Source organism: Lampris incognitus, chromosome 14 (genome assembly GCF_029633865.1).
Source record: "Lampris incognitus isolate fLamInc1 chromosome 14, fLamInc1.hap2, whole genome shotgun sequence".
Lineage (NCBI taxonomy): Eukaryota > Metazoa > Chordata > Actinopteri > Lampriformes > Lampridae > Lampris > Lampris incognitus.
In genome coordinates this window covers 39,055,775-39,070,016 of record NC_079224.1, presented here as the reverse complement: position 1 = coordinate 39,070,016, position 14,242 = coordinate 39,055,775, and the positions used below count along the sequence as shown (strand labels likewise).

Below are 14,242 nucleotides of genomic sequence, written 5' to 3'. Positions count from 1 at the left end.
GTTCACCCTCTGGCCTCTGCACAAGGTAACTCGCTGAATCTCATCTACTGCATTCAAACACACATGCGCACTGACAGATGCAGACACACACACACACACACACACATACAAAAACTTATACACAAACATCAACAATTTGAACCAGAAGAAATTGGTCTCTTTCAATATTTCATCTTTCCCCAGGCAACAGGGCCTTATATAGTATTCTGCTGGAAAACAGTAAAGTGACTGTGCTGTTCCTTGTGAATTGTTTATGTTCAGTGTTTGTTTTTGTTTTCGTCTCCAATTAAATAGTGTTCCCTCTCTCTCCTGCTCAGCTATGGACAGATCATTATTCTCGACCGAGCGACGGAAAACTCTCGAGGCACCCGGAGGTAATGGAAATAAGTTTGGTCAAAGTCTGCAACTCTAAAGAAAGTCCCGGCCGGTAGGAAAATAATAATAATAATCAGCAATCAGGAACACTTTTATTTGTTATTTTATTTCATGTTTCGTGAAATGAAATGAAATGAAATATCATTTCCCCCAGTCCACAGCAGTGCGACACAGAGACGAAAACACATATCCAAAAACCACAAGAGCTACAAGAACACACATATCCAAACTAACACATATATCCAAACTAACACATATACTAAACATATACATAAACTAAATGAAAAAAAATCACCGTCCAAGGACAACTGTCAGAACTGCCGGTCTGCTTGGGCTAGCAGTTAGCTTAGCCTGCCCCGCTTCTGTGTCCTGTCAGACCGCCCTTGGTGTTTCCTCTTCAGGCACAGCTCTGGGCAGGGGCTGTGGTCCTTGGGCCCACCAGACACAGCAGACCAGGCTCCCTCAGCTGATCCAATGCCAGCTCTCCCAGCCAGACACCCTCAACACACCTCCCCGCACTCCACACGACGACACCAAAAACACCAGTCAACACCAGGCGAGGCTGCCGCCAGACCGTCCTCGGTGTTATCAGAACTGCCGGTCTGCATGGGCTAGCAGTTAGCTTAGCCTGCCCCGCTTCCGTGTCCTGTCAGACCACCCACAGTGTTGCGTCCTCGGGCGCAGCTCCGTGCAGGGCCATGGTCCCTGGGCCCAAAGGATGCAGCAGAGCAAGCTCTCCCAGCCAATCCAGCGCCAGCTCTCCCAGCCATCAAACAAAGGCAAAACAGACGCAGACGTGGACAAAGACACTGCATGGACGGTACTGGGTGAGGCCGCCGCAAACATGAATTTGCACTGCCATCTTCCCACGCCGGTACTGGGTGAGGCCGCTGCAAACGTGAATTCGCACCGCCATCTTCCCACACCAGAAGCAGAATAATAATAATAGTCATCGTCATCATTATCATCATCATCATCATCACCAAAAAAAAAAAAGGCAAGGAAATAACATAAGGGGGAAAAGCTACCTACCATAGATAATAGTATGTTATCCGACTTCAGGACCAAGGAAGAGCAACTTTAACAGTACAACACCAGACTGTCAGCTTTTTTGTTGTTGTTGTTTATTCCTACTAGGACCTGACAAGAAAATATCAGTCCTTTTTCTCCCTCTGCTTTAATCATGTCTCGCAAATCAATCACCTCTAAAGAATGGAGCGCAGAACAACGCCTTCAGCTGACTGACAGAGTAAGTGGTGGATGGGGGGGGGGGGGAGAGACAGCGGCGTGAAAGAGGAGAGGAAGGAGAGGAACAGAGGCAGGTACATTTCATAAACAAGAAATATGCTCTGCCGCCAAGATGAAAGCTTTCTGCAGAATCGGCATGGTTGCACCACATTACCACTTACTTCAGTGTGCGGGGAAACAATGACTGATGCCCAGCTCAATTTCCGAATGGCTCTGCGGCTGAGTTATTAACTTCCAAACATTTGTGCAAGGGCAATTTTAACACATCAACAAGACAAACTTTGGGGACACAGGGAAAACAAAACATGTTGCATATTGCTGTGGTAGCACTGTTTGTGTAATACAAGGGAGGTCAGGCTGGATAAGATTAATTGCTTGAGAGAAAAAAAAAAAGAAGCAAAAAAAAAGCAAAAACAAATAGGAAATCAGTTGAGCTGAATCAGATATTTGCTTTTTGCTCCCTTGAGTCATTGTGTCCTCTCTAACTCTATCCTCTCTGCACACACACGCACACACACACAGACACACACACACGATACCCTGTCAGGCGAAGAAACATACACAGAACCTCCACTCGCCCCAACCCCCGCCCACGCAAACAAACTCCCACTCACCCCAACACACACACACACACACACAGAAGCATCATCCTGCACAAAAGCACAGTAAATACACACATGTACATCGCCAGGATGCGATTGGTGTGGCTGTGTGGTGAGGAATCACACTCGCGGCAGGTAATGACTCATGCCATTCTACTGGGCCGGACTTCACACGGAGAGAAGAAACTAATGAGCTGCTGTTCCCTTCCCTGTACACATTACACACGCCGTCTTAAATGACACTACATTGATCTCACCGGGCACAGAGGTGGGGGTCATCTCGAACCAGCGTCTGCTTAATCACAAGAAAGCGATGCTTTGTGTCGGGACTTGGGTTTTTCGTTCATTGTGAATGGGTGGCTGTTTCTCAGACTTAATTTTTTCCCATATTCAGCCTGGATTAAGTTACAGAATTGAGCCGGCTGATGTGACGTTTACCGTGTATGTCCCCGCTGAGGTAGGGACGCCTGAGAGAGACAGACAGGGACAGTACATCTGTTCCACACTCCCCTGTGCAGCCACCCCACTGCCGTGTGCCCAACACAACTCTGACTGATGACTGCAGAAAGGAAATAATGATCTCTCTTTTATGCTCACCTTCTGTCTCTTCCTTCCTCTACCTCGTCTTTCTCTCTCTTCTTCTGATGTTATGACATGTCCATCTGTGTGTGTGTTTGCGTGTGTTAACACCTGTAAGGGTGTTTCCACATGGCAGTGCCAAATCCATGTGAGCGCATTTCATCAACACATGAAGCGGCTCATCCGAATTATATGTGTGTGTTTAAGTGTCAGAAGTGAGCGTTGTAACTGATTTGTGGAGGAAACGGGAGACCGGGCTGCACCAGATGGTGGTCACGGTGGAATCATTCTCTGCACATTCCAGTGGCGCTCAAGTCAAACCAGCGTCATACAGCTTGTTGTATAACCTGTAAATCCTTCATAGAAACACAATAAAAGGATGCATGTCACTTAAAAAGGGGATTTATCCTAAATCCAAAAGCAGATTTGTTCCGGGCATAATCTCACACATTTTCAACAACTGAAAACAGATGTGCAAATAAATATTTGGCTTGGAAGACATGTAGAGATTCGAGCTTGATTTTCCCTCCACGTAATGTTATCAAAGGGACATTTATTCCATTAAATACAGCTCAGGGAAACGTTGAGCGTTAATAAGACTGTGATGGGACACTACTGAGCATATTTCCAAAGGATAGTACATGTGTTTTACTTACTTAGTGCACTGAAGGGGACTTCAAGGGAATTCAGAAGAATTTCAAACCAAGGCATCGTGACAAAATTCTATCAAAAACTCTGATTAAAGAATTGAAAATGAAGCTAAAATGAATTACGTATGTGTATAGGCAGTAGAAAGGGCTCTGGTGATACGCATCAGCCTCAGGGGTCACGTATAAATAGCTAAGGGCGGTTGACATGCTGTGTATTTGGTTAGCACTCCAGCTGTATCCAAAAGAAACCAGGGGGTCAAAGGACGAAGGTTCACGGTTTATTTGTTGGTAACACGGCCAAGCTGAGGATCAGGTGCAGGAGCCAGGGCCATTTATTGGTGCGTATTCGATATAACCACAACCTTACACACACCGTGTGCGTCTTGGATTGGGAAAATCATTACAAATGAGCCACAGCAAAACATCATTCTGGTCCCTCGGAAGAGGTGGTCGGAGAAACAGCTGCGAAACGAAATGGAATAACAGATAAAGACAAGGACGTGCCGGGGGAATTTCACCCACGAGTTTTCCAGGGTGTAATGAAACGCTCAGTCAGTGGAATATCAACTAGATAATAAAAAAAAAAAACAAGACTTCTGCCCTTTCATAATTTTTATTGCCCATGCAAATGTCCGGAGGGACAAAAGATTTCCCCTCGCTGGAGCAATCATGCACTGGCAGGGATCAGTAATGACAGAGTTGCTAGTAAGTGGAGCTATTTCAAACGCTGCGGTAGAGGGAAAACAACATTTTTAACAATGCAATACAACAACAAACAGATTACAGCCATCTCCTCAAAGGTATAACTATTGTTAATGAATGCAAAAGCTGTAGAAACACGGGGACTGAGCAGACAACTTTGACACTGCTTTCACCCAGAGTCCTGTTTAAACCAAGTGAGATATATTCTGCAGCCCATCTAAACAGCCCGTTCTTAAGCAACCGTAGTGCCCTACATCTGTCTTCCACCAGTCAATACCAATGAGGAGAGGCTCTTTTCTGGCCAAAGACAAAGAGAGGGACCTTTCTCTTTGTGCGGGTGAGCTGTTTAGCTGTGGTCTCATCTACGCTCGTGATGATTGGCCCAGTGGGCAGCTTTAGTCCCTCCCAGGGAAAGAAATCCACTTGATTGATGGATCGGTTTGTCCAACCCCACTGGGGTTTTGGCCACCGGAGACTCTCACCAAGAGGTGTCAATACGCTATACATTTTTAATAAAGGTGGTGGCTTCATAAAAAAAAAAAAAGTTTTGCAGGTTGGATCCTAATGACGTCTTCAGTCTGGGAGCTGTCCAGTGCTGAACGCATGGGAAAATTTAGCTCCACAAATGTGTTAATGTGAGGGCATTGTGGAGCTGAGCCCACTCTCCTTTTTGTTGTAAACGGATCACCAAGTTCAAAGACTGTTAAATCCCCTTTTCTTTTTTTCATAGTCTAGTGGTCTGTGTGCCAGTCAGGCACTGTGTCTCTGTGTCACAGATGGGACTCAAAAGAAAAACAGCAAAGCCCTCTCTCTCTCTCTTGCATGTGTACAAGTAGAGCCAGTAAATGCTATTTTAAAGCGAATTAAAGGCAACATTACTAAGACAAGACAACTACAGCAGTCTTAAGCGCAAAAGACTGTGGGTACCTCAGCGGTGAAGCTTATTTTGGATAAACCTAAACTACGTTAAGCCACTATTGGAGATAATTTTCAGCCATACACAGAACCATTTTCTTAGCTCAAAGCTGTAAACATCTTGCAAGAGGAAAAGAACACCTTAAATCCTAAAAAGTAATATAACAGGGGACACATTCATGCTACAGACAATAATAATAACAAACTCAATACGACAGATAAATAAACCTGAATGCGAAACACATTTAGTGTTTGTTATCAATGCATTGACTGCTTAGCTTCTGACATTTGAAATGGGGAAAAAAAACAACCCTTCATAGTACAAGAGCACCCTGACCAGAGGAGCAGCCATGCAAATAATACCTCTACAAAAAATGTATTTTCCTAAAATTCTTGAATTGCTGAGGGAAAAAAAAATCATGCATACTAACTGTCCAGGGGCAGAACAGTCCCCCAAAAGTAATTCAACTATCTCATCTGTCTAGACTCATCTCTCAATTTAGACTCTTGGCTTTCACCTCTGATAAGACTCCTCAAATTTCCATCTTCAGTTTGGACAGACTGTCTTCCAGGAGCTGACTAATGGGAGAGATATCTTTTAGTGAGCAAAATTCAACCTGAGTGCAGAGATAGCTCAGGTCAGAGGTTTTTCTTGACATTCTGCAATCATAACTAGTAGAACAATCCATCCACACATGGCTACACACAGAGATGAGCAAAGATACATCAAAATTTATCTTGTTACAAAATACCCCCTCAAATAAACGTATCAAAATAAAATACAAAATACGGGTGCCAGAAAATGTATCATGATAAAACATGTATTTTGTATTTTCAAAATACAGGAAAATACATATGTAAGATTGGGCACTCTGAATTTGTACAAAATGGCAGAACATTCAGATTTTCATAATGTACACAATAGTACTGTAGAGGTGACGGAAGGTGGATGCGTTTAAATACTTGGGGTCAACTGTTCAAAGCGACGGTAAGTGCGGAGGAGAGGTGAAAAAGAGAGTGCAGGCAGGGTGAAGTGGGTGGAGAAGAGTGTCAGGAGTGATTTGCGACAGAAGGGTACCAGCAAGAGTTAAAGCGAAGGTTTACAAGATGGTAGTGAGACCAGCTATGTTATATGGTTTGGAGACAGTGGCACTGACAAAAAGACAGGAGGCGGAGCTGGAGGTGGCAGAGTTGAAGATGTTAAGATTTTCATTGGGAGTGACGAAGAAGGACAAGATTATGAATGAGTATATTAGAGGGCCAGCTCAGGTTGGACGGTTTGGAGACAAAGCAAGAGAAACAAGGTTGAGATGATATGGACATGTGTGGAGGAGAGGTGCTGGTCATATTGGGAGAAGGATGCTGAATATGGAGCTGCCAGGGAAGAGGAAAAGAGGAAGGCCAAAGAGGAGGTTTATGGATGTGGTGAGGGAGGACATGCTCATCTTCCTCTGTCACACCAGCCAGGTGTGACAGAGGAAGATGAGATGATCCACTGTGGCGACCCCTAACGGGAGCAGCCGAAAGTAGTAGTAGTAGTAGTAGTAGTTAATAGTGTATGTAAAGCTCCGAGATACATCTTTTCTGCTCCATCTTTTCTGCAGCTCATTCGTGTCATTACAATAAGCAAAATGTATCTGCATAAAAATTCGGGAACTCTACTTTGCTCGACGCACAGCTGCATAAGTTATTTTCATCGCAAAATGTACATTTACAGCTAAATTCACAGTTTATACTGCTCACCCAGCTCTGCGCCGATCAGCACACGTCTGTCCGCCCTGATAGCGGCCACGCCGGCGCTCCCCCGTTCTCGCTCGCCCACTCACGCGCATCGTTAGTTAGCCGTTAGCCAGCACGCTGCAGCTAAAACAAGTGGCACCTAAAACCGTCAAGACCGCCCAAATAGCGGAGCCATTGCTCTTCAACACAGCTGCTAACAAAACTTTCTGCCCTTAACTTGCAAGCTACACTTAACCAACACAAGTTTGTTCCCACTGTCCTCCCACAGACAGCTAAACTGCCGCCGTTGCCAGTCAAACACAGCTAGCTAGCGAGCTAAAGAACCTCGCTTGCTAGCTTACTTGCTGGCTCGCTTACTTCTTTAGCCGCCGGGCCACAAATATAACGATTGTTTTTATCTTTCGCCTTTAAATATGGCGCTCACATGTGTACATAATAAGAAGTAAAATATATTTTATATCGTTATTACAGTTCAGATAAAATGTTTACCTTGACGGGCAGTCGACCGGTTAAGGCCGGAAGTATGTGCGGGCTTGCTCGAGGGGAGGGGCGGGGCGAATTTAACAGACGAACTTGATGCCGGAAATGCTTTAGAGTAGCGTGGGCTTACAAAATCACTGCGTGAGTGTGTCTAAGTGTTACGTTCTTCATTTTAAGATGTATTAACATGATTTTTTTGTGTTTTGTGAATCACGGCTGAAGTGTTTTGGATATTTTGAAAATATGAAATTTATCCACTCTAACGTATCTTGTTACAAGTTACATTTGGGGGGTTTTCCGCCGTCAAATCCAATTACAAAATACCTAAAAGTAATTGAAATATGTACTTCAAATACAAGCAATAAGAAATACTGCCCATCTCTGGGTACACACACACACACACACACACACACACACACACACACACACACACACACATATGCATCCAACCAATCCCAACCCAAACCAACACAGAGGATCAGACTCTTCCTATCACCACACCACTCCATCTTTATGATCTCTTTGGCAGTCTGAGGGTGGTCATCCATGTTGCTGGCTGCGTGCCAAGATGTGCACACACCGCGGTGACATTTGCACAAGTGTGGGCGTGCACACGCACACGCTCGCGTACACACACATACACACATTTTTGTATGCATATCCACCCTCATGGGCGCACATATTGATACACGCTGAAACTATTCTCTCTTGCCACTCTCTCATCTCTGCAGCCCCCAGGCCAGCCACCCACTATTCTCACACATGTGGCTTTTCTTAGCTGGAGCTGTGTGAAGTTGTGTAGTTAACCCCGCCTGACTAACTTCTGCTCTGTAGCATTGACGCACAGTTGGTGGTAGGCTCACTAACAAGACGGATAAAAAAGCAAAAGGTCTGAGACCCCTCCACAGTGAGATGGTGAATAGACTGGGGCCGGGGCTTTATTGGGCTGCAGGGGCGCTCATCTACACAGACAATACAGCTCGTTTGTCAAGGTGACCCAAACGGCTCTCCTCTCTCAAATTGAGTTGCCCATGCCAGCGAGTTTGTTTACGGTCGCCACTGCATCAGCAGGCACTCTCAAGAGATATTTTCACCTCCTCACTCGGTACCAGACACGTCTCCTGATGCCTTGGTGATTTGAAAAGGGCTTCACAATGTGAAGTCAAGCAATCAATATGGTGATCGAATTGCACATTGAAAACGGCTGAAAGGTGATTGGTGGGCATTGGTCCATCCATCCCCAACGCAATAGCTTTTGTTGTCATGCCCCAGGTAAGAGGTTTGGAGTCGGATGTATAAGATGTGTTCGTCGGTCAATGACACGTGCTGTCTGTCCACCAAAAAAAAAAGAGGCCCTATAGTTCACAGGATGGATTTCACAACGCCTGCTAAGACGTTTTGATCGGCTTGCACCCCATCATGTTAGTCGGAGGAATGGGCTTTTTCTTCTTTCGTATGCAGAGGCAGAGAGAGAGAGAGAGAGAGAGAGAGAGAGAGAGAGAGAGAGAGAGAGAGAGAGAGAGAGAGAGAGAGAGAGAGAGAGAGAGAGAGAGAGAGAGAGAGAGAGAGAGAGAGAGAGAGAGAGAGAGAAAGAAAGGGGGGGGTGACCTGAAATCTAAGGGAGGGGAAATATAAGCACTGACAACATACCACACCACGACACCTAGCAAGTTCTTCAAATACTAAGTGTGCACCTCTTTAGATGAAGTTGTGTGAAAGACATACTGAACAAGTCACTCTGCAATATAATGATTTATGGATGTCCCTATACACTACTGGCAAATTGTAAATAAAACAATGTAAACGGGTGGGATGTGTGTGTGTGTGTGTGTGTGTGTGTGTGTGTGTGTGTGTGTGTCCCGAAAGCTAGAGATGCTGGAAACGCGGGGGGGGGGGTCGGGGGGGGGGACTCCGCAGGAAAATATATCAAAGTGCAGTGAACAAAAACGTGTAATCCAAAAAAAAGAAGAAGAAAAAACGGTTTCAACAACAGGCAACTGGAAAGACACTTCACTTTTTTGATCCTGCAGGGTTCAATACACACTTTCACACTTTCAAGCAGCAGCAGCAGTCAATATACATATATAGATAGATCTATATATCGATAGATAGATAGATAGATAGATAGATAGATAGATAGATAGATAGATAGATAGATAGATAGATAGATAGATAGATAGATAGATAGATAGATAGATAGATAGATAGATAGATAGATAGATAGATAGATAGACAGACAGACAGACAGACAGATAGATAGATAGACAGCTATATGCTGGAGGGATAGGCTGCAGGCATGGCTGGTGGTACGACCCCGCGGACTAAACGGTACATTTCACGGGGCATGGTCAGAGTTGACGGCGCAGCGACATCCAGAACGGGGCTTTAGATCGCACGTACCTTCTCCCTTTCCCCCTGATCCGACCAGACGCTTCCCGTGGCTGCTGCGGTCCGCTGGAATGGAAGCGAAACGTGGAGCCTCGGTAGCAGGTGCTCCCCCAAACGCTCCCCGGGCAGACAGACGGGCAAAAGCAGCAAACGGTGAAACAGCACTTTGCAGATGCACACACAAAAAAAAAGAAAGAAAGAAAAAAGAAAAAAAAATGCACCGGCAAGTGTGCGCCTATAAACGTCGGACACGTCCGGGACTCACTTCTCACCCGTCTCCAAGTGCAGTCTCCTCGCCAGATATGAATCTTTCATATTCGGCGTGCAGATGATCCGCTAATTCGGAATACGTGCACGCCGCAAGGTGCTCTGTCCCCCCCCCCTTCTCGCCAGTAGCGCCGCAAAACCAGTTTGAACAAAGAGGCAAGCGCTGACAGACAGACGGCTCCAGCGCCCCCCATTCAGAGGGAGAATAGAGGGTGATGGTGGGCGGGTGGGCGGGTGTGGGTGGGAGGGGGGCTGGTGGTTGAAGACGAGGATAGGGGTGCTGTACTCCATAAGCATAATCCGATTCCATACATAAACCTCGGAGGTTGATCCGGTGTCTGTGAATTTAATCAGAATTTGCCCACGAGCTTACGGTGATACTGTCAATCCCCCGCATCCCGAGCACCCCAACATGCTGCCCCGCACACCCCAACATGCTGCCCCGCACACCCCAACATGCTGCCCTGCACACTTCACCCGCCGGCCCTGCACAAACCGACGAGTTTTATATACAGAGCCCTCGTGTTGGCCACACATTCTGTACACGGCCCTTGTCTTAAGGGTCATTTCTCCCCCCCCCCCTCCTTCATTAAACTCCTAAATTAAAGCAACCTGGTTTAATTTTAAACCCCCAGAGCTATTTTGCACGAGGAAACAACCTGTGATCCGTCACAAACTTGGCGAATATCTGGGTTTTCCCTCTTCACGGTGCAGCAAGACTGCATTTAATCAGTCGTTTTTCTTACAACACACCTGTCATACTAGTTCTCTTTACTAAAGCAGAGGTTTGTTATTATTATCATTGTTATTATCATTATTGCTTAAGGTGCTGCATAAGTGTAGAAATTAACTTTTTAGCAAGAGAGAGCACTTGTATAGCCTAAGAAAGTAGCAGAAATGGGCAGAAAGCTTCTTGTCTTAGGGTCATCCTAAGACAATCTTAGTACCCTGGTTGTGTACAGCTTTCATGGAAATAGGAACAAAAACAAATTTCCCTATTTCTAATGTTGGGGTCACTCTAGGACAAGTCATCCAATTTCAGGCTGAAAAAAAAATCATTTAGAGTCTTTCCTCTGCTGCTAAACACTGTTAGGGGTCATTTTTTGACACGTAGACAACAGAGGGTATATATATATATATATATATATATATATATATATATATATATATATATATATATATATATATATATATATTTACAGTAAAAGATCTGTGAAAACATAACTGGACAACTCCACACCACAGTAAACCAAGCAACACCAGTGTCACCGTAGCAGGTTTTAATGAGGGGATATTTGGTTGTTGTGTTTCTTAAAGTGTTGGAGAGGAATTCTGACCGAGGTCACGAAAGCACAAGTCCACCTCCTACACCAGTTTACACTATTGATGAAATTAACAACAGCACCAAACTCTTTGTTTATTCACCAGGCTGCAGAGCCGCTGTGTGTTTCTTGGTACCTTTAGACGCCTCTGGATGATGCATCCCTCCCTGGTTAATGGGTGCAGGACCTGGTTTTGGACTTGAAATGGAGCCAGAGAGAACAGATATTACTTTAACTTTCACCGGTTTCTAGAACTAAGCCATGAACCCGGCATGTGTTTCCGGGAGAGGAGGGGAAGACCAAACACACAGATTTCAGAGTGATTTTTAATTACCCACTTTGGACGATGTTTCAAGGTAAAGTCATTTTCCTGCATTCAATAGTTCTTTTAAATATGATACATTTCTGTTAGTTGGTCATAAAAACCTACCAACCTATCTATCTATCTATCTATCTATCTATCTATCTATCTATCTATCTATCTATCTATCTATCTATCTATCTATCTATCTATCTATCTATCTATCTATCTGTCTGTCTGTCTGTCTGTCTGTCTGTCTGTCTGTCTGTCTGTCTCTCTCTCTCTCTCTCTCTCTCTCTCTCTCTCTCTCTCTCTCTCTCTTTCTCTCTATCTATCTATCCATCCATCCCTCTCTCTCTCTCTCTCTCTCTCTCTCTCTCTCTCTCTCTCTCTCTCTCTCTCTCTCTCTCTCTCTCTCTCTCTCTCTCTCTCTCTCTATCTATCTGTTTGTCTATCTATCTATCTATCTATCTATCTATCTATCTATCTATCTATCTATCTATCTATCTATCTATCTATCTATCTATCTATCTATCTATCTATCTATCTATCTATCTATCTGTCTGTCTGTCTGTCTGTCTGTCTGTCTGTCTCTCTCTCTCTCTCTCTCTCTCTCTCTCTCTCTCTCTCTCTCTCTCTCTCTCTCTCTCTCTCTCTCTCTCTCTCTCTCTCTCTCTGTCTGTCCATCTGTCTGTCTATCTATCTATCTATCTATCTGTCTGTCTGTCTATCTATCTTTCTATCTATGCTAACAGGGCTGGGACTCAGTACCTCACTGTTTGATATTACAACAATCTATTAGTGCCGATTCAATACATATTGCGATCTTTCTAATATCACAATATCACAAATATTGCGATTCAATATTTCTTTGGCTCTATCTCCTCTTATCGACAGTAAAATGCGAAAACTGTGGTGATCCGGGTGATCCGGAGAAAATGTGCAGCAAAACGCATTTATTTTAAGCCCCATCGTGTGTTACACAGGCTCAAAGCATGGCTGTACTTCCCCCGTGTTTGAATCCAAACATTCACACATCCACAGACGCAGAAATCAATACAACAAACCTGGGCCCCTCACAGCGCCTATCCACTGCGCTTCAGCAGCGCAGTCCGGGGGAAACAGATACCGTGATCTGAAAGTCATCACAGCTCACTGCTGCCACTTTGATTTTCCCTCCCACCCCTACTACACTATACCAACGCCATCTATCTTCGTCCAATTCAGGGTTGTGGGAGGGTGGAGCCTATCCCTGCAGGCATTTGGCGGATGACAGGAAACATCTGGGATGGGTCCACAGTCCATCCCAGCCCCCCACCCCACACCCCACACACACAGACACACGCTGTCTTAGATTCACCTAACATGGATGACTTTGGGTTGCACTGCAGTATCCCGCGGAAACCCGTTCAAACACATGGAGAGAACATGCAAACTCTGTGAGGCGACGGTGCTTAACACCGAACCACTGTGACGCGCTCCGCTTTTCCCTCCTGCTGCAGGTCATTTCCGGTTTTGAGCGTTCAACTTAAAGTTTCTCTCAATAGTAAGTAGTAGCTTTCGTTTTTAAATATAAATTTTGAAACATCCATCCATCCCATTTTCCAAGCCGCTTATCGTAATGAGGGTGGCAGAGCCCATCCAAGCAGTCATTGGGCAGAAACAGGCCGCCAGACCATCACACAGCACCTGGAATTCCCAAGGGGTCTCCCATCCAAGTACTAACCAGGCTCAATCCTGCTTAGCTTCGGGCGTTATCAGGATGGTATGGCCGTAAGCCCAGGCAGTTACTGCCGATGTCAAACATAACAGCAGTGATAAAAAAAAACAAAAGAACACGACAAACTGACTTAATAAATGGGGGGGGGGGATCTTCCATAAAGTCCTTTGTTTATTTTTGAAACAACAACAAGAAAAAAAGCCACAAAAAATAAATAGTGGTAAAACAGGAATATACATGACCTGGTGGTTCTGGGTTGACGTGTGACGGTTTTTCTTTAATTCTAGTCTCGTTTTCAGATGGTTCTGCAAGAACGTGAACTCAAAACACGAACGTCGGAAGTCAGCGAAGCCATGGTGTGCTGCACAGGGCAGAGTCTAAACCGCGTTTAGCGTAGAAAATCTGCTCGCACTTGGGCTCACCTCCAATCCCATGGCGTACACACGCCCGCTCTGGTTTGGGTGGGTTTCTTGGCTTCAGGGCACCGTCACGAAATTTTGCACCACTCTTGTCAAAACAGTAGGAGGCAAAATATGCAAATAGCAGTGTTTGCTAAAATGCTCGCCCACATACGTGCACTTATGCGCGCGCGCAAACACGCGCACACGCACGCACACAGTGGTGATTTTAGGGATAAAACCACTAACAGGGTGTTTAAGGCCCTTCGGTGACACCCTCAGCTCTCCGGGTCTTTTTATGGTTCAAGCGGACGCCTTCATGAACACGCTGATTGGTTCATTTGTGTTCACTCAGCATGTCGAGAAAGACAGCGACCGACACGAGACAGCGGTGGGGATTCGTCTGCCTTTCTAGTTATTGCGACAACCGTTCCCTCAGACAACGGGGAGGAGGCGCAGAGGGAGATCCAGAGGCACCAAACACATGGCGGACAGTTTTGCTAACAAGGCAGGAGGAATCCGCTCCAGAGGGCTTATCTGAACATGCAAAAACAC

At 45.2% G+C, this 14,242-nt stretch overlaps 1 protein-coding gene and 1 pseudogene across 1 annotated transcript in view; both read right to left on the bottom strand.

Moving 5' to 3' along the window:
• LOC130124441 (neurocan core protein-like) overlaps nucleotides 1-6,903 on the bottom strand; it is a 43,763-nt gene extending 36,860 nt beyond the window's left edge. Inside the window, exon 1 of the mRNA XM_056293894.1 lies at nucleotides 6,815-6,903. Within this exon, the coding sequence (XP_056149869.1) occupies nucleotides 6,815-6,903 (89 nt within the window). The remainder of the gene's footprint in view (nucleotides 1-6,814) is intronic.
• Nucleotides 6,904-13,246: 6,343 nt separating this feature from the next.
• LOC130124584 (5S ribosomal RNA) lies at nucleotides 13,247-13,348 on the bottom strand (annotated as a pseudogene).
• Nucleotides 13,349-14,242: the final 894 nt, after the last annotated feature.